The sequence below is a fragment of the Vombatus ursinus genome, unplaced genomic scaffold (genome assembly GCF_900497805.2).
Source record: "Vombatus ursinus unplaced genomic scaffold, bare-nosed wombat genome assembly UNPS02000580.1, whole genome shotgun sequence".
In the NCBI taxonomy this organism is placed as follows: Eukaryota; Metazoa; Chordata; class Mammalia; order Diprotodontia; family Vombatidae; genus Vombatus; species Vombatus ursinus.
Window position 1 is genome coordinate 21769665 of NW_020940358.1, and position 16124 is coordinate 21785788.

Sequence of the window (16124 nt, forward strand, 5' to 3'; positions counted from 1 at the left end):
ACTTTGCCAATTTTCTGTGTGTGAAGTGAAATCTCAGTTATTTTAATTTGCGTTTCTCTAATTATTAGTGATTTTGAGCATTTTTTCCAGTTATTAATAACTTAGATTTTTTTCCTCTGAAAACTATTTATATCCTTTGACTGTTTGTCAAATATATTTAAATCAGGTCCTTATATGTCTTAGAAATAAGACCATTATCAGAAAAACTCACTACAAAGATTTCCCCCCCCATTTATCTGCTTCTTTTCTAATTTGAGGTGCATTGATTTTGTTTGTACAAAATCTTTTTAAGTGTACATGATTGTAATTTTTAATTTTACCTTTTGTGATTGTGTCAATTTTTTGTTTGGTCATGAACTTTTCCCTTATCCATAGATCTATTATATAATTTCTTCCCTACTCCTCTAATTTGTTTATAATGTCACCCTTTATGTCTAAATCAGATACCCATTTAGAACTTATTTCAGCATGTGGTATAAGACATTGGTCTATACCTAGTTTTGTCCATACTGCTTTACAGTTTCTCCAACAGTTGTGTTAAATAATGAGTTCTTACCCCAATAGCTGGGATTTTGGGGCTTATCAAACACTAAGCTACTATGCTTATTTTCTTCTCTATAATGTGTACTAAATCTGTTCTGCTGATCAACCTTTCTATTTCTTAACCAGTACCAAATTGTTTTGATAATTGTTGCTTTGTAGCATAGTTTGAGATCTGGTACAGCTGGGCCCCCTTCCTTCTCTTTTTTTTTCATAAATTCCCTTAATATTCTTGACGTTTTGTTCCTCTAGATGAATATTGTATTATTTTTTCTATCTCGATAAATAATCTTTTGGTAGTTTGGGCATGGCATTGACTAAGGGAATTAATTTAGGTAATATTATAATTTTTATTATGTTGTTACAGTCTACCCCTGAACTATTAATATTTCTCCAGTTATTTAGATATCCTTATTTCTGTAAAGAGTGCTTTGTAATTGTATGCATATATTTCCTGTTTGTGGCTTGGCAAGTAGACTCCCAAGTTTTTTATGCTTTCTATCATCATTTTAAATGGAATTTTTCTATCTTTTCTGGCTGAGATATAGAAATGCCGATGACTTATGTAGGCTTATCTTATATCCTGCAACTTGCTGAAATTGTTGACTGTTTTGATTAGTTTTTCAGTTGATTCTCCAGGGTTCTCTAAGTAAACCACTATATCATCTGCAAAAGCTGCTTATTCTGTTTCCTGTTCTTCTTTGCTTATTCCTTTGATTTCTTTTTCTTGTCTTATTGCAAGAGCTAACATTTCTAGCACTATATTTTACAATGATAGTGATAATGGACATCCTTGCTTTACCCTGATCTTACTGAAAAGATCTGTAGCTTATTCATATTACAGATAATTCTGTCTCTCACCTTTAGAAAATTACTGCTTGTCATATTAAGGAATGATACTTATATTCTTCTGTTTTCTAGGTGTTTTTTTTAAAACAGGAATGAGTGTTTTATCTTGCCAGAAGCTTTTTTTTTGCATCTTTTGATGCAATTATATGACTTTTGTTGTTCTTGCTATTAATTTGGCCAGTTTTGTTTATAGTTTTATTTATATTGAACAAACCTTACATCCAGCTTAATGATAGTGGAGGATTGTGATGTTGTTGTAGTATCTTTGATAATATTTTATTTAAAAATTTATCATCAATATTCATTAGTGATATTGGTCTATAGTTGTTTTTTCTATTTTGAATTTTCCTAGTGTAAGTATCAAGACAATATTTGTATCATAGAAGGAATTTGACAGGACCTCTTCTTTTCCTGTTTTTTTTTCAAACCATTTATGTAGTATTGGAATTAATTTTTCTTTAAACGTTTGATCAAATTCATTTGTAAGTCCATCTGGTCCTGAAATCTTTCCCTTTGGGAATTAATTTATGGCTTGTTCAATTTCTTTTTCAAAGATTGGGTTAAGCCTTCTATTTCCTGATCTGTTAATCTGGGCCAACTTATATTTTCATAAATATTCATCCATTTAATTAAATTGTTAGTTTTATTGGCATATAATTGGGAAAGGTAGTTCCTACTAATTTCTTTTTTCTTTGGTTACATTTGTAATTTAAAAAATTTTGATATCAGCAATTTAGTTATCTTTTTTTTAAGCTCCTAATTTTATTTATTAATTCAGTGGATGTTTTGCTTTCAGTTTTGTTAATCTCTTTGAGTTTCAGGATTTCTATTTTAGTATTAATTTGGTGTTTTTAATTTGTGGATTTTCTAGTTTTTTTAGTTGAATGCCCAATTCATTTCCTTTTCTTCTTCTCTTTTATTGATGAAAGTATTTAGAGATATAAATTTTCCCATCCCCAAAGTTTTGGTACGTTTTCTCATTTTTGTCAACATATTTAGCGAAGTAATTGATTGTTTCCGGCAAAAAAAAAAATCTTGTGAGGTATCTCAAGTGCAAGTATTGTGTTGTTCGGATAAGAAAACTGAGGCTCATAAATGTAAAGTAAGTTGCCCAGTTATGAAACTCTTAAGTGGAGCCTGGATTTGAACTCTTAAGTGCATTTGGCTCTTGGTATATTGAAAAGAGTGTAGTGTCTGGAGTCAGAGGACTTGACTTCATGTCCTAACTTTGTTATTTATGGGCCCTGCAATTTTGGGCAAGTCACTTAACTTCACCAGGCCTCAGTTCAAGGATTTGGTTGGACTAGAAATACTTTAACGTTACTTCTGGTTCTAAATGTATGGTCCTATGAGCTTTCTATTTAATTTTTTTCAAATGTGTTTTATTGGTACCTTTTATTTTTATATCACTGTCCTTTCTGGGTATTACTGCCTACAACCCTTTTGTGGAATTGAATTGGCTCATGTGACAATGAAAAATAGTTAGCAAAAGCAACAGATACAGTGGCTAGTGACGGTGTTAGAAGATGTATGTAATATTCTGCCTTAGTTGTCCCTGGCTCTTTGCTTAGAAGAAAGAAATATCTATTTTCCAGAAAAATTTTTTTTTTGTTCCTCCAAGTTTACTTTTCTTTTAATGATCTTTTAATTTACATTGTCATAGTCATGGTGTATATTTTTTTGGGATTCTGTTGTTCATACAGCTTTTCTCATGCTTCTCTAAATTCCTCACATTTATAATTTTTTACAAATAATTACATTCATGTGCCCCAATTTTTTCCAGCCATTTTCCAAATTTATGGGCACCTATATTTTATGTTAACATTATTTTCATTTTTACATCACATTTATTTTCAACTTTTTACCTCTTCCTCCCCTGTGCTAGTGCTATTGGCATACTACTGAGTATGGTGAATATCAAAGCAGTAACCAGGAAGTAGTCTAGAGGGAGACTCAGAAAGGAGAGTTACTGCTTCTTTTTTGAGGACACTCTTGGAACTTTGGTCCCAGGAGTACTTTCACCCCAGTCCCCTAGGTTTCCTTTTGGTCTATGTTGCCCTTAGAGCAATGGTTCTCAAAATGTGGTCTGAGGACAACTGCCAGGGTGGGTGGTCCTTGGGATCCTTTCAAAGGGATTGCATGGCAAAACTATTTTCATAATAATACTAAGACATTTTAATTTCTAATATGGTAAATGTGGATAGATCTAACCCACCTAAACAGAAGCCATTGAGGGGGGCATGTCCTCAATAATTTCTAAGTTTAAAAGGGTCAAATAAAATATTAAATGTTAAATTTTAAAAAAGGAAAAAAGTTTAAAGGAGTCCTGATACCAAAAAATTCAAAAGCCAGTGCTTTAAGGTAAGGTGGTTAAAAGTGAGACAAAACTCTGTTCTTGTGGATGACTTGACCTGAAGACTTGGGAGTGGTCAGAGAGAGGTAGAGGGAGTGACTGCCACACAAAAGGAAATCCTAAAGGAGTTAGGAGCTAGAGGTAGGCAACTGATTTTTGAAAAAGATGGAATAATAATGCTGATAGTTGACTTTTATGTTGTGCTTTGCATACTGTATATTAGCTGTTCAGTCTTACTACCACCTGGTGAGGTAGGTGCTATGCTTACCCTTATTTTACAACTTTTTTTTTTTAACAGCTATTGTACAAGTATTTTTTTTTGTATTTTTGTACAAATTACAAAATTTTACAAACTGAGTCTCAAGGTTAAGTGGCTTGCTCTCATGGTCACATGACTAGTGACAAAGGCAGGATTTGAATTTGTTTCTTCCAATTTCAGCACTGTAACCACTGTATCATAATGAATTTTGATCTAAGCACTATACTAAGTGGGTTATTATGAATAATAATAACTCCCCACATCTTTGTGGCATTTTATATATCTTAAAGCACTTAACCTCACAACAATCCTGTGAGTTAGTAAGGCAAAGATTTTATACAAAGATTTTTATATACACCTATGTATACATACATACATACATACATATACACACATATACACACACAAACACATTTTACAGATGAGGAAACTGAGGTTCTTCTATACCTTACTCCCTTCCATGATCTGACACTGCTTTTCCTTGCTGTTCCTCAAACAAGACACTTCCTTTCCTGGCTCTGGGTATTTTCACTGGCAGTTGCCCTTGCGTGGAATTCTTTCCCTCCTCATCTCCATTTACTGGTTTCCTTCAAATCTCAACTCAGATCCTACCTTCTGCAAGAAGCCTTTCCCAATCCCCCAATGCTATTGCTTGCCCCTAAGATTATTTCCAATTTATCCTGTATTATCATGCTTTTACATAATTGTTAGCATGTTGTCTGTGAGACCTTTGAGGGTAGGGACAGTTTTTACCTTTCTGTGTGTCCCTAGTGCTTAGTAGATTGGCTGGCACATGATCAGCACTAGTTAAGTTCTTGTTGTCTGACCGTTGAATGCCATAGAGGGTACATAAAGGGCCATGGTCACATTGCTTGTTAAATGTTAGAGTCATGATTGAAATTGAGCTTTCCTGAGTGCAATTCCATTGCTCTTTCCACTACAGAAGTCTTCAAGTCTTTGCCTTTCAGATACATAAAATTAAAGCCTCATTGAATGTTAGAGCAGAAATGAACCTTAAAGGTGTGACTGCGACTCCTTCAGCAAGACATATGATATAGACTTGGATTCTTGTTTAAGGACATGGATACATATAAAGATAAAAAATAAATGGATAAATAAATAGTAAACACGCAGAAGGCACTTGGTTGAGACAAGGCCTGAATGAATGGTTGGTTTGAGAGCTGAGTGCTAATGTGGTAGTGAGTTATATGTTACTGCAGGTATTTAAGCAAGTTGAATGTTTCATTGAGTTGGATATAACTTTTCTCAGCTGGGACACCTCCAGATTCACTCTGTCACAGGAGGACCTTCATCCTTCTTTGTGTCCTGTGTATCTCAGCAAGGTAGTTTGTCCAGTGATATCTGCTAACAAGGGATAAGTACCAGTCCTCCTTCAGTTGACTTTCTATATTTCGCTTATGGAATATCCAGATAAACTCAAGTCTAAATCACAGGGAGGGAAGAGGACATGTGATAATGTATCTGAAGATCTCTTTGAGGAGATCTGGGAGATGTATAGTGTTGTTTTTGCCAGTAAAATGCAGTAGTAGTTCTGTTAACAGGCGTTTATGACTGGATTGTGTAATACTTGTACAAGTGGGATGATGTGGTAGAAAGAATACCAGGTTGGGGTCAGAAGACCTCATTCTGGGCTGTACCACTTAATAATTTTGTGACTTTAGGCAAGTCTTTCCCAACTGGACTTCAGTTTCTTTCTTAATACCAGGAGGTTGGATAGGCGACCAACTCTCACATTCTGTGACTGAGTCTTTGACTCTACTACCCCTTATTAGCTGTGTATGACTTAAGTCAAGTTAATGATGACAATTAATTAAAATTAATTAAAACTGACAAATACTTTGAAGTTTTCCAAGCACTTTACGTGCATTATTTCGTTTGAACCTCACAACCCTGTCAAGTATATGCTATGAGTATTTCCATTTTCTTGATGGTGGTAAGGCATGATGGATAGAGAGCTGTCCTTGGAACTAGGAAGACCTGGGTGCAGGCCTTGCCTTCAACACATTGGCTGTCTGACCCCAAGCAAGTCACTAAACCTCTTAATATTCTAGCACTGGGTGACTCCTTACATCTATACATTGCAGAAAAGAGGCCAACCTGTTCTGTTAGAGCATGCCTCCTCATCAGAGAATTTCCCTGAAATCACAATTCTTGTCTGTATATCTATCTAGTAGATAAGGTGACTGGCACAGAGTAGTTAATTGACTGTGGTCATATGGTTAATAAATATCTGAAGGTAGATTTGAATCATTCCAGGTCTTTCCTGACTTTCAGTTTTTACATGCATGTCTGAGCTTAAATTTCCGTATTTGCAGAATTGGGATGTCAATATTAGCTCATTGTATTTCACAGAGTTGTGAGGAACTTGAAAAGCACTACAAAAATATAAGCTCGTATTTTTTTATATAAACGTTTAGATTTGTGGTTTTGCATAACTGAGAAATTAGGTAAATTGATTCAGCTTCCAGAAATAAAATGACCTTTATTCCAGTAACATTAGAGGCAGAAGGATTTCTATTTTTAAGCATGAGCATTGTATTTCATCCTTGAAATTATAGACATCCCCATTAGAGAAGGGTGGCAGGTCTTCAGGAACTCAAACACCTCATATCAAGAGCAGCTCATTTCTAGCACTGAATGTGTAGACCTTAAGATAAAGAGGTTAGCTTAAATGGAGACTTATTTTTTTCTTGGTTTTAGCCAGGTTGACAAATAGCAGTTAGTCAATTTATTAATTTAATCTCAGTTCCTCATCTGTAAAATGGGGACCTACCTCACAGGGTTACTGTGAAGATCAAATGAAATAACATAAAATGCTTTGCAAACCTTAAAGTATCATATCAATGATTATTGTTATTATTATTATTATTATTATTATTATTATTCCCTGTGCAGGTAAGGGAGATTCAATTTAATGAACATTTTTTTTAAGCATCTACTTGTTAGGTCTTAAGCATCAGGTAGGTCTTTGAGTATAGTTGCCTTTTCATTTGGGATCCTAGTGCTGCTTTTTGTCATGCCGGAAATCTAATAATAATGCCAGATTCCCAGGTGTTTCCTTGCCATGTGTGTGACTGACCTTATAGGCCACATGGCTCACCGTGTTGGTGGTAACATGCTGGGTTCTCAGGCTGTTGGCGGGGGGAACAGGGTGGATTGTTGAACTTTCAGGTCAGGCTGGCAAATCTCCAAGGTGTTTGCCTTTGGAAAGTGTCTTCTCTGACTTTATCCAGGGAGGAGACAGGGAAGAGAAAGTCAGAAATCCATCATACTCTTGGGGAAAGAGTAAGGGAAGTATTCCTTTCTTCTCCTGTTAATATGCATACAGAGTATTTTGGGACCCCTTGTATTTAACATTTCATTTCAAGAAGAGACCTGGTATAATGGAAGGACTCTGACTCTGACGTCAGAGAACGTGGGTTCATATCCCCTCTCTGATACTTGCCACCTTTGCGATTTTGGAAGAATCACTTGATGTTTTTTTAAAGAGTCTCTGATACTCATTAGTGTGTGTGCTAGCTCCACTGATGCAGAATCCAACCCTCTTTGTCTTCATGCTTTGCTCAGGCCACAGTAATTCATCACCTGGATGCCAACCTTTGGTGATGAGACTGTCTGTCTAGCCAGGTCGATCTTCTGAGGACAGACACATAAACTGTCATTAGGCCAATATTAGGATTCTTTCTGGCATTCTAAGACCTGTGGGAGAATGAAGTATCACCTGTTTTTTGAATCTCAAGTTTATTTTTTGAATTAAAAAAAATCTATTTTGTCTCCTGCCTCCATTCTTATTGGAAAAGGAAAAAAAAAGCTAATTCTTATAACAAATATGTATGGTCAAGCCAAAAAAAAATCCCGTATTCGCCATATCCAAAAGCATACATCTTATTCTGCATCTTGAATCTTTTACCTGTCAGGTGGGTTGCATAAATCATTACCAGGCCTCTGGACTCATAATTGGTCATTGCACTGGTAAGAGATCTTAAATTTTTTAGAGTTTTCTTTACAGTGCTTTTATTCTATAAAGGGATCTTTTGGTTCTACTCACTTCACTCTGCATCAGTTCACACCAATCCTCCTAGTTTTCTCAAACCCATCTGTTTGATGATTTTTTAATGGTACAATGGTATTCTCTTCCCTTCACATACCATACTGTATTTCTCTACATAATCATTGTAGATTTTTTTTGCAACAAAGTGGGGTGTGACCCTTATGTGAAGCTTTTAAAAACTGTGCTGGGTATTACTTAAAAATCATTTATTACTAACCCGTATTGCTGACATGTGAATTGTACAGTTTAGCTAGCATAGGAAGATGCAAGTCTTCCCATATCTCTGACTTACTCATGGCAGCCTTGCCTGTCCACCTGCTCCCCTTGCGCCAATGGCTCTTCATTGGGTCGAGTGACAATACCATTAGTACTGCAGCGCTCTAAATAAACCACACAAGTTGGCTTTCAGAAATATACTGCCAACGTGCATGTACTGAGAATTCTAGGCTTGAAGCTTGCAATGTGCAAGAGATAAATGCTTATCCATATGCCACTGGTGTATACATTGATGCTTTGTTTACCTTTTAAGTGGTGTAATGAACAGAATTATACCATGTGATGATTATGCAATGAAAGGTTATAAACCAATTTTTGGATTGAAAAAATAGGGTGCGATGATTATATGATGGCAAGGATTATGTAGTGAAATATGGTAATTTGCCTAGCCATTCCTCGACTGATAGGCACTCTTTGTTTCTAGCCCTTTGCCTCCACCAAAAGAGCTTCTCTCAATATTCGTGTGTATCTGGCTCCTTCATGGTGCCACTCTGTCTTGTCACAGCAAGGAATTGGAGGAAGACTTTGGAGCTTTCTGTGACAACTTGACCTTTAATCATAAAGCCTCTTAGTGCCATAGGAAGGGAATAACTTCTATGATAAACAATGAGTCATTTCAGTACTTTCAGTACTGAGATTTCTGTTGCTTCATGGAGATGCTGAAACTTGTATTACATATCTTACAGGGTTGTTGTAAGGCTTAAAGGAGGACAGTCAGTCATAGGATGGTTTTTAAATTGCAGTGTGCTATATAAATGTGAGCTATTATATTTTTCCCTTTGAGGTTTTTTTTTTTTTGGCTAGAAAAAACCTACTATCCCTTTTCCTGTTTTATGAACATTTTATCGGATCCATAGCCTTCCAGAGATGAAGATCTCAATCCATTCTTTCCCACCCATCCTACTTGAGTGTTGTTCATGTGCTTCCATTATCTACCTCAGGGAATTTATATGCGGCATACGGGATCCTTCCTTTTAAAAAATTACTTTTAATTTATGGAATGAAACAAGCATTTCCATAACATATTATGAAAAAAATAGATGATTGCACATGAAAACTGCAAATCTATTATATACAACTTGCTATTCCTTTTAAATATAAAATAATCATATACATTTTTTCTTCTTCCCACTTAAAAATGGCTACCATTAGACACAATCATTCTACATACAGTTCATAGTAAAATCATTCTACATATACTTCTGCTTGTCAGTTCATTGTCTGGATTCAGATAGGGTCTTCCTCCATATGTAGTTAATTTATGATAGTCAAAATGACTTGGTCACTCAAAGTTGTCCTTAAAACAGTTTTGGAGTTACTTTATACAATATTCTCTTGGTTCTGCTCATTTAGTTCTTTGTTATTTCGTGCAAGTCTATCCATGTTTTCCTAAGATCATCAGGTTTTTATTTCTTATAGCATAGTAGTATTCCATTATAGTCACATACCATAGCTTGTTCAGCCATTCCATAATTGACAGAGGCATCCCTGCAATTTCCAGTTCTTTGCCACCTCAAGGAGAACTGCTAGAAATATTTTGGAATGAATAAGTTCTTTTCTTTTTTCCCTAGTTATCTTTGGAAATACATCTCATAGTGGAATTGCTGGATCAAAGGGTATAGGCAGTTTGCCTTCCTTTCTTTCTCTGGACATTCCATTGGATATCAGAAAAGCATCCAGGTTGGACATTGGTTATCCCATGACTAGCCCAACTTTTTTTTCAGTCATGTATTTCTCTGATAACATCCTTTATTCTGTTGCTTCCACGTGATAACAGAAAAATAATGACAAAATAAATAAGCAAATAAAACATTTGTATAGCACTTCTTATGCATGTGCCAAGCCATGTGCTAAATACTTTACACTTATTATCTCATTTGATCATCACAACAATCCTGGGAGGTAAGTGCTATTATTACCCTCTTTAACAGGAGAGTAAACTGAAGCAAACAGAGGTGATGTGACTTGCCCAGGGTCACACAGCTAGTAAGGGTCTGAGGCCGGATTTGAACTCGGGTCCTCCTAATTCCAGTCCTGTGCTTTATCCACTGTACCACCCAAACTGATGCTGATTTCTTATTTGTATGGTGGTGCAGCCTTCTCATACCTGGCCACATGTTTTACCATTGCCATTTTGGGTGATACTCAGTAGGCAGTAGGACACTTTGTTTTTTATAAGTCAATACAGAACCCTATAACCTCATTTTACCCATTCTGTTGAAGCTAAACTCTCCCTTCTTCCTGCCCCATGCTGGTTAGTTATTTATTGGGGAGTACAGGAAAGAGAAGTTAGTCCTTCTGAACAATGATGGCCAGGACATTGCTGAGCTTCTCTCTTTTTTCTTAACCCAGATGTGAGTTCCACCTTCTCCTTCGAAGTACAATTTTATTCAGATCAGTTACTTTCATATTGCCTAAAGTTCCTCCTGTATCCCTCTACCTCCTCCTTCCCAGAGAGCCATTCCATATAACAACGTTTTTTTAAAGAGAAAAGAGGAAGAAGAGGGAAAAAATAAGTCAATATATCTAAAACATCTGAAAATATATGCAATGTTCCATACCTACGGACATTGGGGCAGCTAGGTGGTGCAGTAAATAGAACCCCCAGCCTGCAGTCAAGAAGACCTGAATTCGAATTTGGCCTCAATTACTTACTAGATGTGTGACCCTGGGCAAGTCGCTTTACCTCCATTTGCTTGAGTTTGTTGTTGTTCAGTCATTTTAATTGTGTCTGACCCTTCCTGACCCTATTTGGGGTTTTCTTGGCAAAGATAGTGGAGCGGTTTGCCATTTCCTTCTCGAACTCATTTTACAGATGAGGAAACAGAGGTAAACAGGGTTGTGACTTGCCTAGGGTCACACAGCTAGTAAATGTCTGAGGCCAGATTTGAACTCGGGTAAAATGGAGATAATAATAGCACTTACCTCCCAGGATTATTGTGAGAATCAAACAAGATAATAAGTGCAAAGCAGTTAGCATAGTGCCTAGCATATAATATAAATGTTAGTCATCATCATCATTTACCCTCTGCAATGGAGTGGAGGGGATCTTCTTATCTCTCTCTCTATTTTTTTTTTTTGGGTGAGGCAATTGGGGTTAAGTGACTTGCCCAGAGTCACATAGCTAGTGAGCGTTATGTGTCTGAGTTCACATTTAAACTCAAGTCCTCCTGACTTCAGGGCCAGTGCTCTATCCACTGCACCACCTAGCTGCCCTATTATATCTCTTTTTTTTTTGAAACTATTTTTGACCTTTGTGATTTTGCAATATTCATTTTTGATTATGTTTTGTAATGGTTCTTTCCATTTACATTGTTGGATTCATTGAATATGTTATCTTTTTTGTTCTCCTTACTTCACTCTGAATCAATTTATGGAAGCCTTTCCATGCTTCTTTGTCTTCTTCATATTCATTGTTTCTTACAGTACAGTAATCTTCTATTATTTGTGTTCATGTACCATACTTTGTTTAACCAGTCTCCAGTAACAAACATCTACTTTGTTTCCAGTTGTTAACTAGCACATACACAAAAAATACTGCTGTAAATATTTTGATGTATATGGAGCCTTTCTTTTATCAGTGATCTTCTTGGAGTATATGTCTAATAGTCCCAGCCTATTTAAAAAAAGTGAACTTCAGAGCTTGATTGTCCTTGGAGACCTTTACAATTCCATGGCCTGAAAGATGGGTCCAAATACCCTATTAGTTCAGGTTTAATGTTAGGATGAAATGAGGCGCTCATAACTCATTAAACAGCTAACAGAATGAGGTTTACTTTCTATATAGGTATGAGGTTTACTTTATACAGCAAAGATATGCAATAAAGATACAGTTGTACTTAGTTTCCCTGGACTTGCCTCACCTTGTTTCCTTATGAAAATGCATCTGGTCAGCAGGACAGGGTGTGGTAACTTGTGTGGTCTTCAGACATACAATAAGTTGGAGGGGTGCTGACTCCTTGCGGGTGGGATTTTTATTCCTAGTGATCTGGAAGCTCCATCAGGGGAGGGAGGCAGGGGCTGGTAAAGTCCCAGGGACAGCTTTGTTACATCTTAGGAAAAACTAATCCTTGTTTCAGAGAAAAGGGGGGATGCTGATCCTATCGCACGTAGCCTGCCCGTTATAGAGGCAAAACCACATACACGTCACAAATTGGTTTAGAGTCTGCATTAGTGACTGTGTTGCAACTTCACTATAGTCTTGGTCACTTTGCATCCCTTGTTGAGACCCACAGCCGTGGCATATTGAATGGCCATGCCCATGGTGCTCCTGTTGCCCCAATGGCAGCAACAGCAGAAGGGATAAAGGAGTGTTGGGCTCTGGGATTATAGCCCCTGTTTCTGGTCCTTCCAAAGCTAGACCCTTAAAATTAGACTCTGCTTGAGACAGTATGGCTGACTTAGGGGGAAAAATGTTTCTGGTAAGAACAAGAGACTTGATCACTTCTGTAAAGCTGATTGTATTCTTTTCTCAGGTGTTGTGATTGTCTGAGATGCTGTGGCCGAGGAGATCCCCGGCCCAGAACAGTCTGGCTTGGTCACCCAGAAAAAAGGGACCAGAGGTATCCTCGAAATGTGATCAATAATCAGAAGTACAGCCTGTTTACCTTTCTTCCAGGGGTACGTATGGAAGCTAGCCCCTCCTTCCTTAGCTCTTTCCTTTACCCCTCACTTGAGGGATTGAGTCTATTTAGAGAAGACTGGAGCCATCCATTCAGGCCTTATCTGGGCAGGTTCTAGGAGGCCTCAGCATTTTTCATTGCAGTGTTGACTACCTACTGTAAATCATTCCTTGGATAGGACCCATGGAGTGGTGGCACCTGCAACGTTGAATGGCTGCACATTTTTAAAGGAATTGACATTTAGGCTTACCGCCTTTTATGTTGTGCTTATGAATTAAAGTGACCCATTGGAGCCTGTTTCAGGAGTTTAATCACCATGTAACCCTTCCTTACCCTTCTCCCTCAGCAGTGCTTTTTTGCCATCATTTCCCCCAAACCCTCCACCCCACTTATAAATATTTTCTTCTATTTTAATTACAGGTGCTGTTTAATCAGTTCAAATACTTTTTCAATCTTTACTTCTTACTTTTGGCCTGTTCTCAGTTTGTCTCTGAAATGAGACTTGGAGCACTTTACACATACTGGGTTCCCCTGGTAAGTAAACTAACATTGTTTATTCAAGAACCCTTCAGTGTTTTATAAAACAAAGAATTCTTTGTTACTCAGTATGAGCCAGGAGCCTTTTAAAAAAATTGCCCAGGCCTGTTATTTCATTGGTATAGATAATCTTTAGTAAGGACATTTCCTCTGCCCCTCTGCAACTTAAAAGTCTTACAGCCTGGGGCACTGATAGGTTAAGGGACTTGTTTAGGACCACACAGCCAATATGTGTCAGAGGGAAGACTTTACCCTTGCTTGACTCACCAAGGGAGCCTTTTGAGTGTAGACAGGTTTGGGATGTCATATGGAAGCTCCATTGACATGTGATCTACCGTAAAATGAGACTTTCCTGGGAGGCTCTGAATTGATTTGGCAAATCCCATTTTCTATTTTTAGGAGCCATGATGTATTTATTAACGTGGCCATTGGAACTGGTAATAGTGTTGGTCTCACGGACCTTTTGAAGGCTATTAAGGAAGAGATTGAGCTTACAAACTTCTCAGCCTTTTCTCTCCAGGGACTGACTTTGTGCTCATTTATTTTTATAGACATCAGTCTCCAATCCTTAAGGTTGTCTTCTTAACAAACATTTAAGAATGTTTGGGGACCCAGGCCCTTTTTGAAAAACACTTATCATTTTCAATGGAAAGTGTTGTCAAAGGTAATTTGGACCTGATGCTGCCCAAGCTAAAATTTTGTTCCTAAGGAATATAGATCATAGAATGATTTTAGAATAATGGGATTTAGAATTGGAAGAGATAATAACTATAATTTATATAGAGCTTTAAGGTTTGGTGCATAATGCTTTAAGTATATGCTGTTCATTTGATCCTCACAACAGCCCAGTGAGATACTGTTATTATCCCCATGTTACAGATGAGGAAACTGAGGCTTGCCTGGGGTCACAGTGCTAGTAAATGTCTGAGACAGCATTCAAACTTAGGTCTTCCAGGCTTCAAATCTGTCGCTCAGTTCACATTGTCAACTAGCAGCCCAGAGATCCTTTCATTCAGTTCCTTCATTTACAGCTGAGGTTTAAGGAGCTAACTGAAAAACACATACATAAATATAAGTAAATTTCTGACTTTCTTGCCTGGGTGAAGAAGGGCAGGGATGTTTTACCCTTCCACTTAAAGAGATAGAAAACTTGAAGAGTGGACATAGTTTTCAACAGCATGTCTCTTCTGCTTCTTGCTATCTTTCTCTTTTGTTAGAGGAGAAAGGTGCAATAAAGGTGGAGTGACTGAGTTTAAAGTATAGACTTTCTAGTTTGGTGAAGAGACTATTAAAGCCATTCCTGTAATGATCTCAAACAGGCTAGATAAAGTGGATCGACTAATTATGAGGAGAAAAGCTGCTTTTTTGGGCAAACTGATCAGAAATTCAGATATTGTGTGCCATTCCAGTATTTATTTCAGAGTAAATTTAAAGAGAATAAAGTTTGAGGATAGAACCAGAAAATTATGTTGCAGTTGATAAAAGTGCAAGAGTAGTGAAAAATATATGGAAATCAGAGCACATAGAATGTGGCCATTGATTTATTGAATGAATTGTGCCTTAAGAATTTTTCTTTTCAGGAAATTTATTTAATACAAATCATCAGGAAGCATAATTTGGTAGGACAGACTATGTTTAGTTGTTGCAATATTGTTAGCTTTTTTTTTCCTTTTAGGACTAGTAAAAGATTACTTATTTGGATCTTGGGCAAATTATGCTTGATTTGTGTTGTAGTAACCAAAACCTCTGGTTAAGATCTACTCTCTTTGGTGTGGCAGAATATTTCAGAGGAGGAGAAAATACCTATGGAGCACCAGCCTTGCAAATTTGAACTTTGGAAGGGAAGGTGGATGTTGCTAAGTACTTTGGAACATACTGATAGAACTTCAGTACAGGGCCAGGCTGATGGGAGATGAAAAAGTGTCTTGGCTTCCCTCCCCCTTTGTACCTTTTTCATTCTTAACATTATGGAAGTGTCTGTCCTATTAGGTCATGGACTGTTTCAGTTCCCTAGAAACTAATAGTTAGAATGGGCAGCTAGGTGGCATGGTGGGATAGAGAACCAGGCCTAGAGTTAAATGTGGCCTCAGACACTTAACTAGCTGTGTAACCATGGGCAAGTCACTTCCCCTATTGGCCTCTGTTTCCTCATCTGTAGTGATGAAGGAATCGGTAAACTGTTCCAGTATCTTTGCCAAGAAAACCCAAATGGGGTCACAGAGAGTTGGACGCAATTGAAAGTGACTCAAGGATAAATAGAGTATAATATCTCAAGAAGGGATTTGTTCCTACACAGGAGCTTGGGACAAAATTTTCATAAGGACTTTAAGTGGAAAAATATTCAATAGAGGTAACTTTCATCATTAACAAAAATAACCTTTAACTAAAATAATGTGGTGTGTTGCATGCTGGCCTGTTTCCTAGCTGGAAATACTTTTTTGCATAGGCTAAACTCCTGCCTTCTCTGGGGAGTTAGGTGGTGTGAGCAGGCCTAGGATACTGATCGAAAACCGGATTTCTATCTAAGTTTTTAATCCTGTGTGTGCCTGGCTTATTCCAGAAAGTCAGAGAAAATTTGGAAAAGCAAGATCTAGGCTTTCTAAAGACGCCCTATAA

The 16124-nt window shown here is 37.1% G+C and overlaps 1 protein-coding gene across 2 annotated transcripts in view; it reads left to right on the forward strand.

Annotated features, from left to right (window-relative positions):
* The window catches only part of ATP9A (ATPase phospholipid transporting 9A (putative)), a 159526-nt gene that overhangs the window by 21825 nt on the left and 121577 nt on the right, over nt 1–16124 (forward strand). For both annotated transcript variants that reach the window (XM_027850773.1, XM_027850775.1), the window contains 2 exons: nt 12825–12969; nt 13392–13505. In XM_027850773.1, the coding sequence (XP_027706574.1) occupies nt 12825–12969; nt 13392–13505 (259 nt within the window). The remainder of the gene's footprint in view (nt 1–12824; nt 12970–13391; nt 13506–16124) is intronic.